Here is a 23,099-nt window from a genome sequence, read left to right on the forward strand (position 1 = left end):
TCACTTCATTTGTCTTGAACTTTTCTCCAAGATCTGCTTCTAATATTGCTGACTTACCCCTGAGGTACCTCATCTGCCTCGCCAACATAACTGATGGTGAGATGCTGCACAATATTTCATGGAGAAAAGCAAATTATTGCGGATGCTGGAATCTGAAACTAAAGAGAAAATGCTGGTAAATTTCAGCTGGTCTGGCAGCATCTGTAGGGAGAGAAAAGAGCTAACTTTTCGAGTCCAGATGACCCCACTCAAAACGTTAGCTCTTTTATCTCCCTACAGATACTGGCAGACCCTCTGTGATTTTTCAGCATTTTCTCTTTCGTTTCACATGGCAAGATATCATATATTAAGACTTTTACTTAAAAAAACAAACTAAAATCAATACGACATAACACTGGGTAGCACGGTGGTGCAGTGGTTAGCACTGATGCCTCACGGCGCCGAGGGTCCGGGTTTGATCTCGGCCCCGGGTCACTGTCCATGTGGTGTTCGCACATTCTCCCTGTGTCTGCGTGGGTCTCACCCCCACAACCCAAAACATGCGCAGAGTAGATAGATTGGCATCGCTAAATTGCCACTTAATTGGGAAAAAGTAATTGGGTAGTCTAAATAAATTTTTTCTTCAATATCGACAAAACACAACTTTGGAGGCAACTAATACATTAAACTAGAGAAAATATATTTCTCATTAACTTCTTAGCACAACCCACGTTTGTATGTTATATCATATTTGTAGCAGAAATGTATTCTGTTTTTTAAAGTAAGAAGCCTGACAACACCAGGTTAAAGTCCAACAGGTTTGTTTCAAACACTAGCTTTCGGAGCACTGCTCCTTCCTCAGGTGGAGTGCTCCGAAAACTAGTGTTTGAAACAAACCTGTTGGAGTTTAACCAGGTGTTGTAAGACCTCTTACTGTGCCCACCCCAGTAGAACGCCAGCATCTCCACATCATGGCTGTTTTTTAAAGGCACAAGATCCTCCCAGCTTAAGAGGATCCTTTCTCCTTGTCCTACCAGGGTGAACCTTAAACCAAGTATTCCCTCCACTCCATCTTCGGAGCATACTTGAAACGTCTTCAAGTGGCAAGATACCTTCTGGTGAATCTATAATACTCCACAAGCTTTGTGTTATCGAACAGGGGATCTATACTCACTCGTACTCTCATTGCTGATTGATTTGAAAAAAGTAATTTCTTCCTGCTTAGAATAGCAGCGCTTGATGTGAGCCCTCTTCCCCAAATCTTCCTGCTGACTGCCTCTGAGGGTCTGTGACCGGAATTTAATACAGGCGACAGTCTCAGCCCCGGATGGAGATTTGGGGAGAGCCCAGCTTTGGGGAAGGCACTCCAGCATAACGTGTCACCAGTGGCAGGCCATCCATGGAATCAAGGACATCAGGGGCAGAAATCCCACCCCTTTGGAACTGGTGGCCAATTAGAATCTGGCAGCTATCCATTGTAGGCAACTCTAGTGGGAGTCGCAGCATCCACAGGCTGTGCACCCAGGGAAAGGCCACTTCCCAATGCCAGGCTCCTCAGTCAGATATGAGTGCTTTTGAATTGAGTACCTTTCCGCAAGAAGAAATGTTGGCCGAACTGGCCGCTCGTTTCCTGTTTTCTGTCTTTCGCCTTTCTTGAATAGGGTCATTACATTTGCAGTTTTCCGAAACTTCTGGTGAAGTAATGTAGGGGGAAGAGGTGCACGAGGTGGCTCCCGCTAGGGTACTGTAATTTTTACCCCTTTTTCTTAGTATCTGGGTTTTTTTCCTTTTGAAAACCCCACATAGTTAATGGAATAAGGATCCTGTATGGCTGGAATGCCAAGAAAAGGCAGGGAAAAGAAGGTGGAAAGCAAAGGTTCATCGACGGAAGTGGAGATCATTCAGTTCGTCGGCAGATAAAATGCCGAGTCAGTCTCTGGGGCTCTGGCCACTGCAGTAATGGCCGAGGTTCTTTTGAGTATCTTGGCAAAAGAATTTGATAGATTGTGCCAGAGGACCTCTAGAAATCAATGGAAGAGGCCTTGGCCCCCATCCGAGTGGCTCGAGAGAAAACCAATGAAACCGTGAAAGTCCGTGGAACGACAATCAAAGATATGGAATGGCCCTGTCGAGCCACAGTGATTGGATGGTCTCATTGGAATAGAAGCTATTTTTGGTGGCTGAAGCAAACAAATCATTGAAGGCCAAGGTGAATGATCTAGAGAATCAGTACAGGAGGGAAAACATTCGAATTGTGGGGCTGCCAGAGAGGCGGAAGGCCCAATGCCCATGGAGTTCTTTGTAGATGTTCGGTAAGATGGTGGGTGAGGTGGATTCACATCCTCTCCTGAGTTGGACCGAGCCCATGGTACATTCCAGCAGAGTCCCCGCCCCGAGGATCCGCGACGTGCAGTAATAGTGAAGTTCCATAGCTTCAAGGAAAAAGGATAGGTTCGGAAATGGACAAAGGAACATCGGGACTTTAAATGGGAATGCAAGGTTATCAGGTTCTACCAAGATGGCGAAACGGAGCCGGCGAAGAAAAGGGCTTCTGCATCAATAGAGCCAGGCTGCCCTATATAAAGGTGGAATCTGTTTCGGTGTGGTCTACCCTGCTTGGCTGAGAAATACTTCTGATGGAAGGAAAGGACTATTTATTTGATGCACCGGGAGAGGTGGACTTGTTTTATTAAAAAAAATAAGTTGGGCACGGTGTAATTCAGCTTTTGGGGTCTGGGGACAGGATCATAGAATCATAGAACTTACAGTGCAGAAGGAGGCTATTCGACCCATCAAGTCTGCACCAACCCCTGTAAAGAGCACTCTACTTGAGCCGCACTATCCCGTAACCCCACCTAACATTTTTTTTGGACACCAAGGGAAATTTATCATGGCCATTCCACCAAACCTGCATATCTTTGGACTGTGGGAGGAAACCCATGCAGACACAGGGAGAACATGCAGACTCCACACAGACAATGACCCAAGCCGGGAATCGAACTTGGGACTCTGGAGCTGTGAAACAACTGTGCTAACCACTGTGCTACCGTGCCGCCTTGGGATTGGGAGGGTTGAATGTTTACAGTTTGGGGTTAGATTTGGGGTTTTAGTTCTATGGGTTCAGTTCTATGTGGGGTTCCAAGTTGGCTCCCGGCAGTTTGTTATGTTAATATATAGCTCCCTTTCGGAGCGCAAGGTTCACGGGATTTTAGTATTTTGCTGTTTCTAACCATTTTTCTTAACTCTAGTCGGGAGCCTCCCTGCTAACCGGATCAGAATTGGGTTGGCTGCAGTTCATTATAATAGTTTTTTAGATAATGAACTTAGAATGATTGTTTTGTTCAGTTTGGCTAAAAGTCGATTTTAGTTGGTTGTGTTTACCTTGCCACTATTTATATGTATGTTTTGGGTGTGGTTCTATTCAAGGTAATGACGTTGGGGGAAGGCTGGTGGGGGTAGTTTGCTGATGGTGTCTGCAGATTTTTCTTTGTCCAGTCCTTTGATTTGGTTTGATAGCCATCTTGGGTGGGCCTGCTTGCTGTGCCATTTAAGTATCTTTTGTGGTAATCTCTCTTGATGAAAGTGGCTGATTCCGGATTGAGGGGTGGTGGGAGACCCCCCCCCCCCCCCCCCCCCCCCCCCCCCAGTTTGCTTGGTCACCTGGAACGTTGAGGGGTTGAATGGCCCAGTGAAACGGTTGATAGTATTTGCTCGCCTTAAGAGTTTGAACTCTGGTGTGATGTTTTTGCAAGAGACTCATTTGTGGGTCAGGAACCAGATAATGCTGCAGAAGGGGTGGGTAAGCCAAGTCCTTCATTCAGGTTTCAATGGGAGGGCCAGGGTTCGGAATATTTATTAATAAAATTTATTAATAAGGGGCTGGTTTAGCACTGGGCTAAATCGCTGGCTTTGAAAGCAGACCAAGGCAGGCCAGCAGCACGGTTCAATTCCCGTACCAGCCTCCCTGAACAGGCGCCGGAATGTGACGACTAGGGGCTTTTCACAGTAACTTCATTTGAAGCCTACTAAGTGATTTTCATTTCATTTCATTTTTTTTCACAGAATGGTTCCTGTTATAACCTGCCTGAATACTATTGCATGGGGACTTTTGGGTATCCCATAATTCTCGGGGAGTATGATTTCCCCCAATGAGGGGGTCAGGGAAATCATTAGCAGTTTCACCTCCATAAATAGAGCTGGCCAGTGTGATGCCAGCTAGAGGTGTAAAGCAGTGGTGAAGTACTACTGTTGCTGTGTATTAAAAAAAAAATTGTAACTAAAGTTATTTTCTTTTGACTCAACAAAATCGTGCTGGATTCTTCGTGGCCCTCACAAAGATTCCGTTTTCCGCCTCTACGATTTTGGCCCAACAGCAGTCATGTTATTGTCTAATGGTTCTCTGGCACCCCGGTGGTTATGCTCAGTGTCTGCACCCCGTACAGAGATGATACAAACTTTACTGATACTCTGCTAGCCTCGCTCTCTGATTTAGACTCACATCAGCTCATTTTGGTGTCTTTCATCGAGCAGATGGGATGGTTAGGGGTCGGGAGGGGGGTAGCTCCATGGCTCTTTTTGCACCAGGTGATAAAGAGTTTTTGTTTTCCCCGCATGTTCATCAGGTATATTTGCATATTGATTTTTTTGTGATAGTTAGGTCTCTCCTCCCTTGTATGGTGGTGATTTTGTCTATGCCCCACACTGTTGCTCTGGTACTAGGTTCAGGCCCCTCCCAACATTCGCCATGGAGATTACACACAATATTGCTAGCGGATAAGAATTTTGTGAGCGCATGTCCACTGTCATTGAGAATGATATAAAATTTTATAAAACTGAGGGCGCAATCCAACGGCCAGGCTGCATCTGAAAAGCAGCTCACTGTGGCGCATGTGGCCGTTGAAAGCTAGGAGACCCCGCTCTTGGAATCTACCCGGATCGCAACGCCTCGCAAGATTCAATGCGATCTCGCGAGATGTTGCGATGTGTATCCCGTCCACAATGGGTGGGATCACTTTTTGGCAAATCTGCATTTTAGAGCGAGGTAGTAAGTCTCACGCTCATGTGTAGATCCCGAGGTGCCGAAGGCTCTGGGATTCAACCTCTACGCTTCAGAGACCTGAGCGAGTGCCGTTCAGCACTGGTCCCCACAAACAGAGTCCAGATGGGACTACAGGCCCCCAGCTGCATGCCCTTTGGGCAGGATGGTGCCCTGGCACTGCCGGTGCCACCTGGGGCCCTGGCAGTGCCAGCCTGGCACCTTGCCAGAGCCACTTGGGTTCGAACCTGGCCATGCAGCTGGCACTGCCAGGGTACCAGGTTTGCAGTGCCATGGTGCCTAGCTGGTCATAGTTGCATGCGTGTAATCGGGCCGGGATTGTCCGGTGTGGGTGTTGGGGTGGTGCGGGATGGGACCAGGAACCCTCCTGTACTGTATTCGGCTATACTGCGCTCGGTTTGAAGGGGAGTTCGGGGATCATTCTGGGGGATCAGGACACCATTTCAAAGGTGGTCCTCGGGGAGGAAATTATCTCCTGTAAAGTGCATTTGATGAAGGCAGCAAGAGTGGAGCACCAGAGGCTGGTGGGCTCTATTCTTGAGGTGGACCACCAGTGCTCACTTGACTCTACCCCTGAGTTGTTGGCAAGTATAAAAAAGCTGCAACCACAATTCAAGCTATATTGATTGACAGGTAGAGTGGTAGGCTAGCTGTGACACTCGAGGGCCATGTTCTTTGAATACGGGGATCATGCCAGTCACATTTTGGCTCACTAGTTTAAGCGGCAGGCAGCCTCCTGAGAAATCCTCCAAATATGCAATTTGGGCAGTAATCTGGTTTCCTCTCCTCCTCAGGTTAATGCGGCTTTTGAACCGTTCCATCGGGATCTTTATAGATCAGAGCCTCCAGCGGAGGGATCGGTCATATAAGACTTTTTGGGCAGCCGTACCCATCCTCCAAGGCTCAAGTCCATGGTTCCCCGGAATTGGCATCAACTTTGAACCCGCCCCAACTTAAAGTGCTGCCAAAACTGCCTCCATAATTTCAGCATGGCAAATACCACCAGATGCCCCGAATACCTCCCTGAGGCAAACTGAAGCTATGCCATTTCCAACGCCCGCAACCCTAGGCGCCCTTAAAAAAACCTATCTCCACCTTCACCCAGAAAGTCTCTGTCCCCCTACTCCAGTCCACACCTTCTCAGCATTCGCCGCCCAGTAATAGTATAACAAGCCTGGAAGGGTTGTCGGCCTTTCTGGAGTACCGCCCTCCTAATCGTTGCTACATTACCTGCCCACACAAAAGACAATATCAGCCTCTCCAACCTCATAAAACATTTTCGGCAAAAATGACCAGCAGGCACTGAAGCAAGAATAAAAACCGGGGCAAGATGTTCATCTTAACTGCCTGCACCTGGCCTACCAACAATTGGGGACGTCTAACCCACCTCAGCAAATCCGCCTTAATCCTGTTGACCAAACTCGTGAAGTTGAATTTACGGAGCCGAGCTCAGTCCAGAGCCACCTGCATTCCCAGATACCTAAAGTGGGTTGTTGCCACCTGAAATGGCAACGCCTCCACCCCAACTACCGCCCCTAGAGAAGACACCACAAAACAATCACTTTTTCCCAAATTTAACTTGTGGCCTGAAAAAGCCCCAAATCTCCTAAGCAGTCCCATTATATCCCTCACTGATAAGTCCAGATTGGAGATCTACAACATCAGATCATTATCGTACAGGGACAGCCTGGGTGAGATTCTCCAATAATGGGGCTATGTCCCCACGCCCGTGAAAAAAACGGGGGTGAATCACTCCGGACTTTGTTGAGGAAAGTCCGGAGCAATTCACTTACCTGGAGGGGGCTTGCAGGGCCCCGGAATGCTCCTTGCAGCTCCGGCTGCTGATACGGGGCCCTGCACTTCCGGTCGGGGGTCCACGCATGCGCACGGCAACGGCCTGCGTCGGCCGTCCCGCGCAACACGGCAGACCCATACCGCGGGCTGGCATCGAAAACATAGGCCCCCCCCCCCCAGATCGTGCGCACCCATGGATCGGTGGCTCCCTATTGGTAGCCGGGCTGTCCTGGGCACCCTGCCTCGGATAAGGATCCCCCTGCCCCTCTACCAGGGCGGCCGCGGACTGAGTCCTCAGCCGCCATGCCGAGTTCCCGACGGGTGGGACCAGGAGAGAACCACGACGTCGGGAACTCGGCCAGCTGCACTCGGTGAATCGACGAGGGGGCCTCGTTCAATGGCCCCTCGCTGGCGCGCATCGACTGCACGTGCGATTGTCGGCGATTCTCCAGGGACCGGAGAATTGGGGGAGTGGCGTCGGACTCGATCTCGGGTTTGACACCCAATCTCCACCCTCGCCCAATTGCGATTTTGGCATGGAGGTTCGGAGATCCCGACCCCTATGCCCCCCCCCCCCCCCCCCCCCCCCCCCCCCCCCCCCCCCCGCCCCAACCAACTACCCTCTATTGATCCGAGCATCTCAGTGAAATAGCCAAGGGCTCTATTTCAAAATATTATTTTTGTTGCCATTTTGAACTTTAACAGTATAACAGTTTGGCGTGTAATGTACATGGTATTTACAAAGTAGCAACTCAAGTGTGTCTGATATTTACAAGCCAGTTTACGTCTTGTGTACAATAGTTTTTACAAGCGGTATCCCTCTTCCCACCCCCTCCCCATCCCCTGTTGGAGGCATGTTCTGTTTTTTTTCTCACTTTTCCCCCCGCTGGGGGTGTTGTTCTTTGCTGATTGGTGTTGGGAGGGGGGGCTTGCATGGCCCTTCCCCTACTCTCCTTGCCCCCGATGCTTTGTTTTGTGCCTTCCTCGGGATCCCATCCCCCCCCCCTTGCCTCTTTTGGGTGCTCTCCCTTGTTTTTCTGTCTCACTCTTTTCCCCAAACCCCTCTCTTCCTAGTCGCTGTTTGCCTCAAATAGGTCTTGGAACAGGCTGACAAACGGCCCCCACGCTTTGTGGAAGCCCTCGTCTGACCCTCGGATGGTGTTCCTTGATCTTCTCCAGGTGGAGAAATTCAACCAGGTCTGCTAGCCAGTCTGCAGCAATAATAATCTATAATCTTTATTATTGTCACAAGTAGGCTTACATTAACATTGCAATGAAGTTACTGTGAAAATCCCCTAGTCGGCACACTCCGGCGCCTGTTCGGGTTCACTGAGGGAGAATTCAGAATGTCGAATTCACCTAACAACAAATCTTTCGGGACTTGTGGGAGGAAACTGGAGCACCCGGAGGAAACCCACGCAGACCTGGGGAGAACATGCAGACTCCGCACGGACAGTGCCCAAGCCGGGAATCAAACCCTGCACCCTGACGCTGTGAAGCAACAGTGCTAACCACTGTGCTACTATGCCACCCATTTAGGTGGTGCTGTCGATTGCCAGCCAAGCAAGATTCTCTGGCGTACGATTAGGGATGCAAAAGCCGGGCGGCACGGTGGCATTGCTGCCTACGGCGCTGAGGACCCGGGTTCGAATCCCGGCCCTGGGTCACTGTCTGTGAGGAGTTTGCACATTCTCCCCGTGTCTGCGTGGGTTTCACCCCCACAACCCAAAGATGTGCAGGGTAGGTGGATTGGCCACGCTAAATTGCCCCTTAATTAGAAAAAATGAATTGGATATTCTAACTTTATAAAAAAAAAAGGATGCAAAAGCCCATCCAGGGTTGGCCTCTTCCCCATATGAAGGACTGGCTGGTCTGAAACCCTGAACGCTGCCACTCTCGGGCACAGCTCCACCCTCACCCCACAACCCTGGATATTGCTTCGGAGAAGGCTGTCCAGAACGTGACTAGGCATGCTCAGAACATGTAGCCGTGGTTGGCCGGACCTCCCTGGCACCATTCACATTTGTCCCAAGGGCTCTATTGCCAGTGCGAACAAAAGGGGGGGACAGGGAGCTCCACTGCCTCATTCCCCTGTTCAGAGGAAAGTGTCCTGAATCCATCTAGTTTGTATGCAAACTTGCCTCCATAGTTTCACCCAAGCCACAAACTTAGGCTCAATCCTAAGTCTCTCCAACACCGCAAAGAAATAGCTCCACTCCACACAGTCAAACCCCTTCTCCGCATCCAGCGCCATCACCACCTCCAACGCCTTCCCTTCTGCCAGAGAAAGCACCACATTCAACAAACGGCGCACATTAGATGACAGTTGTCTGCCCTTCACAAACCCTGTCTGCTCTTCCCCAATCACCTTCGGGAGGCACTCCTCCAAACTAAGCACCAACACCTTTACCAGAATCTTGGCATCCACATTCAATAAGGATTTTGGCCTGTACAACCCCACACTCTAACTGGGTCCTTATCCTTTTTCAGCAGCAGAGAAATTGATGCCTGTCCCATTGTCTCCGGCAATACCCCTTTCATTACTGTGTCCTCGAACATCTCCACCACCAGCAGCGGCGCCAAGTTATCCAGAACCTTCTTTTAAAACTCCACCGGGAAGCCTTCCGGTCCGAGTGCCTTACCTGCCTGTATCTTCCCTATTGCCTTTCCTTCACTCCCACGGTCTCCTCCAATCCTGACCTCTCCTCCTCTCCCACCTCTGGGCACTCCAACTGCTCCAGAATCTCCCTCATGTCACGCCATTCCCACAACAAAAATGTCTATCCTCGAATACAAATTATGTACTGCCGAAAATAATAAATGCTCCCACTCCCCCGGTTGCAGAAACCTCTACTCTTGTCATCATCAGCCATCTGTCTCTCCCCTTCCCAGAAATCCCCTCAGCCACTTCCTCTCGAAACGACCTCACCCAGTGTCGTCCCCATTCCCCACTATTCACACCTTCCAGGCCTATCGAGACCTGTCCGTACAGATACCAATGGCTGCAGCCCTTCCCCCCCCCCCCCCCCCCACCTTGCTCCCATTCACTAGCCAACTAGCGTTGGCTAGTGAGGCGGCCCATGCTAGAGCCCCCTCCCTCATAGTAAAAACAAACCAACAGCTTAGCCCCCCATACCCAAAGCTTCCAAACCCCCAACACAATAATCTCTCAAAACCCAAAAGCAACAAATCCCAACTGATAAATCTCAAACCATCCCTTCCCAAAAACCACCTCACAAATAAAAAACAAATAGAGAGAAAAAACAGCAATAATGTAAAAAACAAAAAGTTTTTAAAAAAGCATAACACCGTCAAAGTCCAAATTCAATTCAGTTTCAGTCCTTCAGCTTTCATGAACGCCTCCCCCTCTGCCCCACAAGGCTGCATGCTTAACCCCCCACTATACTACCTATACACACTTGACTGTGTAGCAACTTTGGCTACAACTCCATCTACAAGTTTCCTAATGACATGACTGCAGTGGGTTGGATCTTGAACAACAATGAGTCAGAGTACAAGAGGGAGATAGAGAACCTAGTGGTGTGGTGTAACAACAGCAATCTCTCCCTCAATGTCAGCAAAACTAAGGAGCTGGTCATTGACTTCAGGAAGCAAAGTATCGTGCACCCTCCTCTCTGCATCAATGGTGCCAAGGTGGAGATGATTTTCAGAAGACAAGGGAAGTTAATCCCGTGTTCTGGCCAATGTTGACCCATCAATCACTATCACTAATAAAAGTAAAATGGATTGTCTGGCCATTATGAACTGAAAATCGCTTATTGTCACGAGTAGGCTTCAAATGAAGTTACTGTGAAAAGCCCCTAGTCGCCACATTCCGGCGCCTGTTCGGGGAGGCTGTTACGGGAATCGAACCGTGCTGCTGGCTTGCCTTGGTCTGCTTTCAAAGCCAGCGATTAGCCCTGTGAGCTAAACAGCCCTTCATTGCCTCACATTGCCTCACATTGCCATTCTGTGTACAACCTGGCCGCTATGTTTCCTACATTACACTTCAAATAACTTAATTGTCTTGGGCTGTCAAGTGCTCATGAAAGGCCATATGTAAATGCAAGTCATTCCTAGGTGTGCACATCACCAACAAACTGTCCTTGTCCACCCATGTCAATGCTACGACTAAGAAAATGCAACAACACCTTTACTTCCTCAGAAAACTAAGGGAATTTGGCATGTCCTCATTGACTCTTACCAATTTTTACAGATACGCCATAGAAAGCATCCTATCTGGCTGCATCACAGCTTGGTATGGCAACTGCACAGCCCAAGACCGTAAGAAACTAAGAGAGTTGTGAACACAGCCCAGTCCATCATGCAAAACTGCCTCTCATCCATTGATTCTGTCTACACCTCCCGCTGACTTTGGAAAACAGCAGCATAATCAAAGACCCCTCCAAACAGGGTTATTCTCTCTTCCAACCTCTTCCATCAGGCAGGAGATACAAAAGTCTGAGAACACACACAGATTCAAAAACAACTTCTTCCGCGATGTTACCAGGCTCCTGAATGACCCTCTTATGGACTGAACTGATCTCTCCACGCATTTTCTCTACTGAGTAGAACTACACTCTGTATGCTTCACCTGGTGTCTGTGTCTATGTATTTACATTGTGTATCTATCATATGTCCTATGCTTTTTCATGTATGGAACGATCTCTCTGGACTGTAAACAGAACAATACTTTTCACTATACCTCGGTACCCATCACAACAAATCCAAATTCAATCCAATTTTCCCCACTTAGAATTAATTTACTGTGCTCTAAGGTGTACTGTGCTCTACGGTGAAGATTGTTACAAAATGGATACAAAAAGCCGGTGGCCGCGTGGCCTAATGGATAAGGCGTCTGACTTTGCTGAGTCTAGTAATGATATCAGACGATTGCTGGTTCGTGTCCTGCGGCGGTCGTTTGAAGGGGCTGGTTTAGCACACTGGACTAAATCGCTGGCTTTGAAAGCAGACCAAGGCAGGCCAGCAGCACGGTTCAATTCCCGTACCAGCCTCCCCGAACAGGCGCCGGAATGTGGTGACTAGGGGCTTTTCACAGTAACTTCATTGAAGCCTACTCGTGACAATAAGCGATTTTCATTTCATTTTCAAAATACTTATTCAAAGTCTTCGTTGTTTCCTTGTTACCTGTCATTAATTCCCCAATCTCATGCTCGAAGGGAACTATGATTACTTAACTATTCTCTTCCTTTTTATATACTTAAGTAAGCTCTTCTCATTCTGGCTAGTTTACTCTCATCATTGAATTTCTCCCTCTTTTTGTTTCAGTTATCCTTTGTTTGTTTCTAAATTGTCCCATCTTCTGGGATATCATTAATACCTGTGGCCTTTTCTTTCAATCTGAAACCATTGTTAATTTCCTTAGTTAACTATGGATGATTCATCCTTCATGTAGGGTCTTTTTTTCTCCATGAAATGTATTTTTATTGAGTGTTATGGAATGTTTCCTTAAATGTCTGCCATTGCTTTTTACTATTTTACATTTAAACCAAGTTCCCAGTCTTCTTTAGACAAGTCTGTCTTCATACCTTCGTAATTTCCTTTATTTAAATTTAAGACGGTTGTTTCAGACTCAAGTTTTTCACTCTCAAACTGAATGTGAAGTTCCATCATATTATGATCACTCTAGCCTTGATCGTTAATTAATGCTGTCTCATCATGCAGGGAATGTATTGTCCATGAAAACTGTCCTGAATGCATTCTTTTAACGTGTCCCCAAGTCTCTCTTTGCCAAAGTGATTTGTCCAAACTCTATGAATATTAATATCATCCACAGTTATTGCAGTACCTTTCTTACAAGCTCCCATTATTTCTATATTTATACTCTGTCCTACAGAGTATTGCTTGGGGGCTTATAAACTACTCTCAGCTGTGACTTATTTCCCTTTCTTATTTCTTATCTCCACCCAAACTGATTCCACTTCTCATTACCATACTGATCTGATCCTTTCCCTGCAGTGTTATCCCACCTCCTTTTCCTTTCTTTCTGACCTTTCAAAATGCCAAATATCCTTGAATGTTCAGTTCCCGGCCCTGGTCGCCTTGCAACCACATTGTACAATGGTTATCAAAATGAAAATCGCTTATTGTCACGAGTAGGCTTCAATGAAGTTACTGTGAAAAGCCCCTAGTCGCCACATTCTGGCGCCTGTCCGGGGAGGCTGGTACGGGAATCGAACCGTGCTGCTGGCCCGCTTGGTCTGCTTTAAAAGCCAGCGATTTAGCCAAGTTATTGCATCAGGACCATTTATTTTTAATTCAACCAAATTCTCTTTCTCCCGTATTGGTGCCAGTGAACTATGAGTGGAAACCAATATCTCCCACACAAATGTTTGAGCCATGCATTCAACTATTTGATCTTTACCCTATGCCAATGTGTTCATGGCTCAGGTAGTAATCCTATTACTTGGCGGATCTGCTTTTTAATTTAATTCCATTATGATGATTTAAAAATTTGATAGTTTTTCTCTGTATACCCTATACCCTACTTTCTCGGTGGAGAAGTAATGAACAAATGAGCATAAAATTTAAATTTGAGTGAGGCAGTTCACTAATGTCAGGAAGCACTTCACACAAAGAGTAATACAACTATGGAAAACTTTCTCCAAAACATTGTTGAAGCCATACCAATTGAAAATTTCAAAACTAAAGGTGCCGGATTTTTATTTTGCAAGGGAATTAAGGGTGACAAAATAAAGGCAGATGAAGTAGATGTTGTTAAGATGTTAACAAAGGTTAGACAGAACAATGGGAGGTTATGCAGATGGCGTTCCAATACAGATCGGTGAAACAAGGTAAAGGGACTGAATTGCCTACCCGGTTGCTATGATTTTACTTGCCCAGTTATTCTCCACATACATAGGGGCTGGTTTAGCACTGTGGGCTAAATAGCTGGCTTGCAATGCAGAACAATTCCAGCATTGCAGGTTGAATTCCCGTACCGGCCTCCCTGAACAGGCGCTGTAATGTGACGACTAGGGGCTTTTCACAGTAACTTCATTGAAACCTACATGTGACAATGAGCGATTATTATTATTACATACGGCACTGGCCATATAGTATGTTCTTCCTTCCTCAGTGATATGAAGTTGTGTGTTGGCAGTGAGATTATTGGCAGTAACTTCATTGAAGCCTACTTGTGACAATAAGCGATCATTATTATTACATACGGCACTGGCCATATAGTATGTTCTTCCTTCCTCAGTGATATGAAGTTGTGTGTTGGCAGTGAGATTGTCTGTTCCTTTACAATAAACAAACTGTGGCCCCCATGTAATTTTCTTTCTTTTACAAATTGGAACAGTCTATTTTGAATATTTGATAATGCAAAGCTATGATCAAGCTACAACTATGCGTGGATATTTTCTCCAAACAGTAAAAAAATACCTAGCTTTTTCTTTGCAATTGAGAATTTTTTTGTGAAAGAGACCATCTGTGTTGAGAACAACCAGGCAATGATTTAACTCTTCTATATTTTAGAGAAACGACTGATGCCAGAGTCTTATCCAGTAACTAACTGAATCACACTGGCTATGAAAATTCCAGCTTTGCTTCCTCTTCTGTGCTCACATAGTTGATCTCAGCCAGGCTGCAGTGGCATCTCTACTGTTGACTTTGGTTTAGGGAAGGTAAAATTACATAAGGTGCCCAGAGATCAGAGTTGGAAGTCTTCATGTGTGGAAACTGAGCAGTCAATGTGACTTGGCTGTAATGTCCCTCCATTGGAGTAGCCTGACAATATTTGTTGTTGAGGCTTAATAGCCAATTGATGAGGTAGGTGGAATGGCATTCCAATTTATGCTGAACTAAGATATGGCCTATTTGACAAATCTTTGATCATTTTTGTGCGTACACTTATGGGGAAATTAATCCCTTTGGTGTGGTTAGAAAATGATCTGGGTAGGGCAGCATGGTGGCACAGTGGGTTAGCACTGTGGCCTCACGGTGCCGAGGTCCCAGGTTTGATCCCGGCTCTGGGTCACTGTCCATGTGAAGTTTGCACATTCTCCCCGTGTTTGCGTGGGTTTCGCCCCCGCAACCCCGCAAGCTAGGTGGATTGGCCACGCTAAATTGCCCCTTAATTGGAAAAAAAATGAATTGGGTACTCTAAATTTAAAAAAAAAAGAAAATAATCTGGGATTTTCATTTTCTAGTATCAGTAATCACATTTTCACTTTCCAGAAGTTTAATGTGATAGGTGCGTACCTTGTAAGTGGTTCTGACAATGGTTGAGATAATAATGTTTCTGCAAAGTAACCAAGACAACAATGCTGCAGCGGTACAGCTGAGGACATTCAGAAGTACCAGTAACTTAAATAACATTGGCTTTTAGTGGACTTGCCAACATGACTGGAGATTACATTTTAAAATTACATATTTTCCGACATACCAATACAATTTGACACACTACTTCACAAGGGAAAAGAAACATGTCCAATTCAAGAGACATTTGAAAGCAGAAGCCTTAAATATCCGGATGTCTGCTCGATATACCAGGTTGAAATCCTAAATTTCATGACAGGTTCTTCAACAAGAAAGTGATTATTTTTAGCAAGATAAGATAAAGGTCGGGCAAATGGAAGAAAAACATTAAGCTTCACTACCTCACATCTTGACCATGGGTAACAAATAATTTTTAATTAAACCTAATATTGACATAAATGGCATTTAATACAATTTTATTGCTGAGTAGGATTAAATAATTTCTTTTTTTTAGTTTTCTTCAGATAAATTGAGAAGTTTACTGGCTTGCAGAGTGTGTGATGGACAGAAACTGGTCGTGTTTGAAAATATTTTGTTTCAAGATATAAGGCTGGGGATTACAATATGCAATATTAGCACTGGATAGTGTAGTATTTCACATGACATTCCTCTGCTATTTTAACACCGACATGATTCCATTTATATGTGTTAGTAATTGTACTGAAATAGCGATCAGGGCAATGTTTTGTAAATGTAGGCAGCATTCATTCTGTTAATATCAGCAGTAATAATTTCTAGGCAAGAATGTTTTGTTTTTGTACTATTTTAGTGAGTTTTATGTAATCTCTTCTTTACCAGTCAGCTTCTTTTTGTGGAAGTCTGTTGCACAGAACCATTAATGACCCTGGAGACTTCTCGCTACTTGATTCAGGTATGTTTGTTCTTTATTTGGATGAACTATAATTAATGTAAGACCTAATGTACTTATATGAGTCACGATTGAAACAAACACTTTTACTGGAGTTATGCAATTATCCCATTGCCAGAAAAATGGACACAAACATTTTTCCCTTCAGATAAAACTATTTGGAATGATTCTTCCTTCTTTCTTTTCCTCTCGTCAGATTTGCATCACTGAAAATGCCCCGTACAATTTCACATTTAAGACTCCAGAATTCATATGGTACAATAATTAATTTACTATTAGAACCTTATCCAGCACATAGGATTAAAAAGTCTCCACCCTCTGATTTTAAGCATTAGTGGAGCAAGTGCAATAATTGCTCACAGTGTTATTACTCCAGCTAGAGACAGAACTGTTTGCAGTGTTATTACTCCAGTTAGAGACGGGACTGTTTGTAATATTATTACTCCAGTTAGGTACAGAACTGTTTGCAGTGTTATCACTCCAATTAGAGGCGGAACTGTTCGCCATGTTATTACTCCAGTTAGAGATAGAACTGTTCGCAGTGTTATTACTCCAGTTAGAGACAGAACTGTTCACAGTGTTATTACTCCAGTTAGAGGCAGAACTGTTTGCATGTTATTACTCCAGTTAGGGGCAGAACTGTTTGCATTGTTATTATTCCAGATAGAGACATAACTGTTCACAGTGCTATTACTACAGTTAGAGACAGAACTGTTCACAGTGTTATTACTCCAGTTAGAGACAGAACTGTTTGCATGTTATTACTCCAGTTAGGGGCAGAACTGTTTGCATTGTTATTATTCCAGATAGAGACAGAACTGTTCACAGTGCTATTACTACAGTTAGAGACAGAACTGTTCACAGTGTTATTACTCCAGTTAGTTAATTGCTCCAGGGAGTGTTCATTGGCGGGTGCAAGACTTCCATCCCTCACTCAGGCGGACATCATGCCTCAACACTCTGAGGCAGCAGTGCTAACCACTGTGCCACCCACCTATTTTCTATGTTTAAGTGGCCACCAAGGAATTCTATGGGCCCTTCATAGAATCATAGAAAAGTTACAGCACAGAAGGAGGCCATTCGGCCAGGTGGTCTCCTTCTTCACTGTCGTGATTCTTTGATTGCCCCTGCCAGCCAAGGACATCCAGGTGCCCTTTCTAATCCTACCTTCGGACACCCGGTCCATAGCCCTGTATCTTGCAGCACTTAAGGTGCAGATCCAGATTTTAAAAAAAGAGTTTGGGGTCTCTTCTTCCACCACCAACTCGGGCAGTGAATTCCAGACTCCCACTTCCCTCTGCATAAAAAAGCCCTTCCTCATGCCCCCTGTACACCTCCTGCCACTCACCTGCAAACTCACTAGTGTGGGCCCATATAATTCTGCCCAGGATAAAAATTCATTGTTGAATAGTTCACAGAGCACCATGAATTTCATCAGACTCATATTGTGGAAAGGTTTGAAGCTGACAATTATTTCAAAGAAAGAAAAATGTAACGTTGCTATGTACTGGTATTATTCATCCCAAGTTTGAAATATTTATCAAGATTTCAAGGTCATTGGGGAAGTTTTAAATTCTATATTTGATCAATGATTCATTCATATCATCAAGGGCTGTTGGTTTCCTTAGTATAGTTGTTAAACATGTCAAACATGAAGGTGGTAGTCACCTCCTCACGCAGTTCTATTTTAGAGAGAGGAATTTGGCCCAAATTACCTGTTATATTAACCTATCCGTGTATGTAAGGATTTGCACTACATTTATACCTCGCTACCATTCAAGATGCAAAGAGAAATCCATGAAGAATCCTCTATTTTCTTGCTCATGCCATTAAACTAAGAAAGCGTAAACTAAGAAAGTTTCCATATAAACCAGTATTTTGGTAAACAGGCTGCCAGGGGAAAATAGTGACTCGTGTCCAAATAAAAGGGAAAGTACACTATTGCAGAACGTTATTGAATGAGGCAGCAACAACTTTGTCTGATCATGAGGTGAGAATGATCATTTACGTAGTATTTGTTTTATAATATGAAGTACATATTTAGATTTTCTGCTGACTCAGTGGGTAAATGCACAACGTGGGGTATGATACTGAAGTGGAGCTGAAATGTTACAGGTTTGATTGTTGGTCTGTCCCCTGAGGTACCCAATCTCAGCTGAAATAGTGGTGCCTTAACTCCTTGTTCCTCAGCAAGGAAAGGGAAAGTAAACTAAGTTTCCTACTCTGATTACTATCTAATGACATGAAGGGGCAGAAAGTAATTGAAAGGCTAATGGAGCTGACCTTTACATTAAGGGCTAGAATTTAGTTTGGGGGGGGGGGGGGGGGGGGGGGGGGTAGATCCTTAAAGGGGATCAGGGAGAATTGATAGGGAAATTATTTTCTCTGGTTGGGGAACATATTCTAAAAGTTAAAGTCATGCTTTCCAGGAGTGAAATTTGAAAATACTTCTAAACACAAATGGTAGTCGAAGTTTGGAATTCTCTACTGATATCAGCAATGCTGATGCTCAATCAGTCGTCAATTTTAAAGCTATGAAAAACTTTTGTTCACCAAAGTTATTCAGGGATACAGGGGAAATATATGGAGTTAGGTCACAGACCAACCATCATGTTACTGAACGATGGAACAGGCTTGAGAGACGAAATGGCCAACTCCTGTTCATATATTCCGATCTGTGTAAAACACATAATATCGGCCTGAGTCTTACTATCAGCAAAAGTGCTGCGGACATTGCCACTTCCTGTGAAGAATTTCTTGACCCAACACCACTGCACCTTTCTTTCGGGACCTTCTGATCACGGCTGTCACAGAAATGTGCAGTGATTGTCAGGGAATTCCATCAGCATGGAGTAACGTGGGGGGGAGAGACGAGCCCTCTTTTCATGACAACTGTTGCCATAAGGTGCAGTTGTTAATATCGTTTGGATTAGTGAATCGACAAGTGGGTGACTGTGTATGCGTGTAAGGTGGGTGTGGGTAGGTGAGAGAGTTGATGCAGTGGGTGAGGTAGGTGGATGGTTGAAGTGGGTAGGTAGGTGAATGGGGAGTAGGGTAGTCAGGGGTAGTCGGGTTGTTAGGAGGTAGTCGGATCTGGTCCCGTGGGTTAGTCAGACTTTGAGAAGGGATATTTAGTCCGGGGGTGGGTATTCGGGTCTGGTTGGGGAAGGGAGTAGTCAGGTCTGGCCAGCTGGTAGTCAGGTGGTTGTTGAGTTGTCCGATCAGATTGGGAGATAGTCAGGTCTGGTCTGCTTAGGGTGGGAGACAGGGAGGGATGGAGTCTGGTCCGTTTGATGGTGTAGTTGGATGGTCGGTCAGGTTGAAGGGATAGTTGGGCCACCAGGGCAGGTGGGGGGATTTGAGTTAGTCGTGATATCGGCTGATAGTCAGATCAGTTAGTTCTGTTCAGGTAGTGGGAGGGTAGTTGGGAGTTAGTCTGGGGGGGTGGGGGTGCAGTTGGGGGATGTGTTGTGGAGTTACTCAGGTGTTAGAATAGGTTTTAAACTGTTTAACATTTCCTGGGTAATTATCAAGGTAAGTTGCCTGGATCTGTCTTAAGTCTCCGACACTAACTCAGACTCGGAGACGTTAATGGACAGTACCAGGCTGTAGGGATATTGCCCATCAGAAGTTTAAATTTCCCAGTTATTTGCCACATAGTTATGCATGCCAGGGTACCTGCTAAAGTCCTTGCACATATCTTCCATCATATGTTTGGTCTCTGATGATCCAGAGACTGCAAGATTAGGGCCATTGTCGGAGATGAGGATTCAACTTCTCACATTCACCCTGCACCCCTCAACCCCCACTCCCTATCCCGCACCCCTGGTTCATTAGTAAATAGGCTTTGAGCAGGGAGCTCAAGGGTGCTCAGAAGGGGAGCATGTGAAATTTGCATAAAATGTGGCGAGCTGTTCAAAAGTCCCTTGACTACAGCAAGACTGGAAAATCCCTTTGGTGGGAGGAACATAAAATTCCACCCACAGTTTTTTAGTGTTCTTGCCAACATGTGTTTCTTTTGATTGTGGATTTCTGTTGGGAGTGTGGGATTGGTGATCAACTCTCTTATTCCAACATTTCACACTGCTTTCAGGAGACAGGAGTGAAGTTAGTCCATGGAGGAATGCATGTTTACTGCGATCACTATTCCATTGTGATTTATTGTAACTAATTCTCAGACGGATTATTGCAAAAGTACATTGCTAATTTTAGGCAAAAATTAGATCACATTTGTGTCATTTTGACACATGGACCAGCTCCATCATGTCTCCTCAGCCGTTCTCCGCCCGTCTGTTGATCATGGAAGTTGACACTCCTCAAACTTTCGATAAGAACTTAAACAGGTCAGCAGTGGATGATGCACTGAGCAGGAGCAAGGGCAACTTGCAACAGAGCTCACTGGAGGGGTAATTTATGCCCTAGTCCAGATTAATTCTAGCGGCAGCTTTCAAAAGATGAGGATGAGCTTATTACCCGCTGTTAAGTGCTGTGAGGGGAGTAAGCAAAATGATGGGGAGTTCTGTTTCCAATTTTTGTGACAATCACAAGTGGTAGTGAGTCACTGCCATCTGGCATTGGAGCATATGGTGACCTCGGTGCAGGCAGCAATTGGCCCACGAACCAAGTGTCACTGGTGCCACTGCCAAGCATCTCTTGGGAATGTACACACGGATTCCATGCAGGATTTGGTGCCATGATTTGCTGCGGCTTACATGAAGCGCTACAATAGTTTTGTTTTCCACAGATTAGTGAACACACTAATGCACAAGTATCAAGCAAATGACAGTGCCTACTCTCCCAGGATTACAACACGCCTCCTCCACTGACGTCAGTTCGACCAGTGTCAGTCCTAGTGCCACAAAGCCAGCTGTGCTGATGTACCATGGCTGCTGTTGAGCTGCCACATTCTGCAGCTATGTCTTCTAAGACTCAACCTCAATTCGATCAATGGATGTCCAACAGGCTTGAATGTCCCAAGCTGAAACCACTAACTCATAGGAGCATTAGATAGAAGTGCAAACATTTAGGCACTTAAGAGGATGCACCAGAATGAACAGCACCTGGCAGCATTGTAAATTATACTATTGTTTGAAGTTTTGTGTAGTGATTGTTTAGTGAGAATGTCGGTGACTGTGTAATATAATTTGGTTTGAAATTCTTGGTTTCTATTTGGATTGAATGTAATGCTAAGAATGGAGGAAGAGCTAGGACTGGCGATTGGGTGGGATTGTTGGTGCAAGGCAATAATAACCTTTCAGCCATTGGTCTTGAAGCTGTCAGGGTAGTGTTGTGTTTGGTCCTTTGTACTTCACAAAGGAACTCACCAAATGCTTTGATTTGTCCAAACCGGAATCCTTTATTGAGTCTCATGCGGTGAGATAGCAATCTGATTCAGAGCACGTTATCATGGAGTCTGCTAACTACTCCTCTGGAACTTGCACCTCGCACTGACCATTCACTTGTACGTCTTATTACCCTCTCAATCTTCTTCTGAAGATGGCTGGATGTGTCTCCCTTTATATGTGAGTCACAGGTCTTGTGACCTTATTCTCGAGACCGCATGGTGTGTCTGTACTACCACCTACTGGTTGGAGGTCACACACCGTCCAACTATGACATAGCCCATAGGCATATCACTGTGGTAGTATGACTAGGGGTATTACGGTACCTAGAAGTGTGAGCTGCCATTGGTGCAGAGGACTCGCTGCCCATTGGCCCAGGTATGTCATGTGCCTCTCCGCCGATTGGCTGAGAAGTAGGTAGCTCCGCCTACGAGGTGGGGTATAAAGAGTCCATGTTCCCCGGCAGTCTGCCATTCTTCTGTACGTCTGCTGCCGGGTCCACTTCTTGTGTATTAAAGCCTATCATTTGGACTTTATCTACGTTTCATGTCCATTGATTGTGCATCAATCACCACAGATAGATGGGCCTTGCTCTTTCTTACCATTCGCTTGTCTTTCTGTACACATTTTCCTCCACCTCCACAACTTCTTTTGTAATTAGTTTTATGGGTTGGCCCCTAGATGGCAAAGTTATGCAGCAGGCAACAGATGATGGCAATCTTGAAAACCATCTGGGGACTACATTGTAGATGCCTTCAGACTTCAGTGAAGGGTAGGCCCCAATAATGACAGGGTGGGTTTTCCAAACTAGGGAGGAGCATCAATTTGGACTTCCCACATGTTCTCTTCTTTTCCACAGGATCTCCACCCAAAGGCTCGCCTAGTTGACAGGCTTGGCTTCAGGTCAAGCTGAAAATGCTGCAGAGCAAGTGACTGGAGCACATAGGGTGCCTTATGTTGCTAGTTGGGTTAGGGTTCAATCTGTAAAGTTAAATGTGAGGTTGCCAACCTCATTATGATATTTAAATTGCCTACCCATCTCCGCATCTGTCAAATTTGGAGGTTGCGGTTGGGTTTGGACTTTCAAAAATATTTGGATTGCACCTTATCCCAGCCGACCCTTTTTGGAGGTAACAATTACTCCTAGTTCTTCAGCAGATCCATGCCCAAGTGGAGACATGACACTGACTGACTTTATCTGTGCTTGGGTTCCATTTGCCAGATTTGGTAAGGATTGCCTTTGTCCCTGAGCATCCATCCTCTGATGAAGTTCCACGGGGTAAATGAAAGGGAAATTGAGGACAACTGCAGGACACGAATATCATGGCAGCTACCAGAATACCTGGTATTGTATGTTCTCTTCCTGTTGTTGCAGGCGAGTTGAACATTAATAAAGTGAAATCCCTTCCTATTGATGTAGATTTTAAGATCTTGTACTGGAGGCCATGGGCAGAATTTAATCTTGTCGATATGAGCATGCTGTGAGGCTGGTAGTGGCAGGGCATAGAATTGGAGTGGAACCCTGACAGCATGACGTATTATCCATATTCTGCAAGTGGTGGGAAACCTCTAATGTGCCTTTGCTGCCTAGACACATCAGGAAACCAAGGGCAGCACGGTAGCATGGTGGTTAGCATAAATGCTTCACAGCTCCAGGGTCCCAGGTTCGATTCCTGGCTGGGTCACTGTCTGTGTGGAGTCTGCACGTCCTCCCCGTGTGTGCGTGGGTTTCCTCCGGGTGCTCCGGTTTCCTCCCACAGTCCAAAGATGTGCGGGT

General features: G+C 45.6%; 1 protein-coding gene across 7 annotated transcripts in view; it reads left to right on the forward strand.

The window, feature by feature from the left end:
• Positions 1 to 23,099, forward strand: part of inpp4b (inositol polyphosphate-4-phosphatase type II B) — a 1,043,608-nt gene that overhangs the window by 761,091 nt on the left and 259,418 nt on the right. For all 7 annotated transcript variants that reach the window (XM_038792440.1, XM_038792442.1, XM_038792441.1 and 4 more), the window contains one exon: positions 15,911 to 15,983. In XM_038792440.1, coding sequence (XP_038648368.1) covers positions 15,911 to 15,983 — 73 coding nt within the window. The remainder of the gene's footprint in view (positions 1 to 15,910; positions 15,984 to 23,099) is intronic.

This window comes from Scyliorhinus canicula, chromosome 3, assembly GCF_902713615.1.
Source record: "Scyliorhinus canicula chromosome 3, sScyCan1.1, whole genome shotgun sequence".
NCBI classification, from domain to species: Eukaryota; Metazoa; Chordata; class Chondrichthyes; order Carcharhiniformes; family Scyliorhinidae; genus Scyliorhinus; species Scyliorhinus canicula.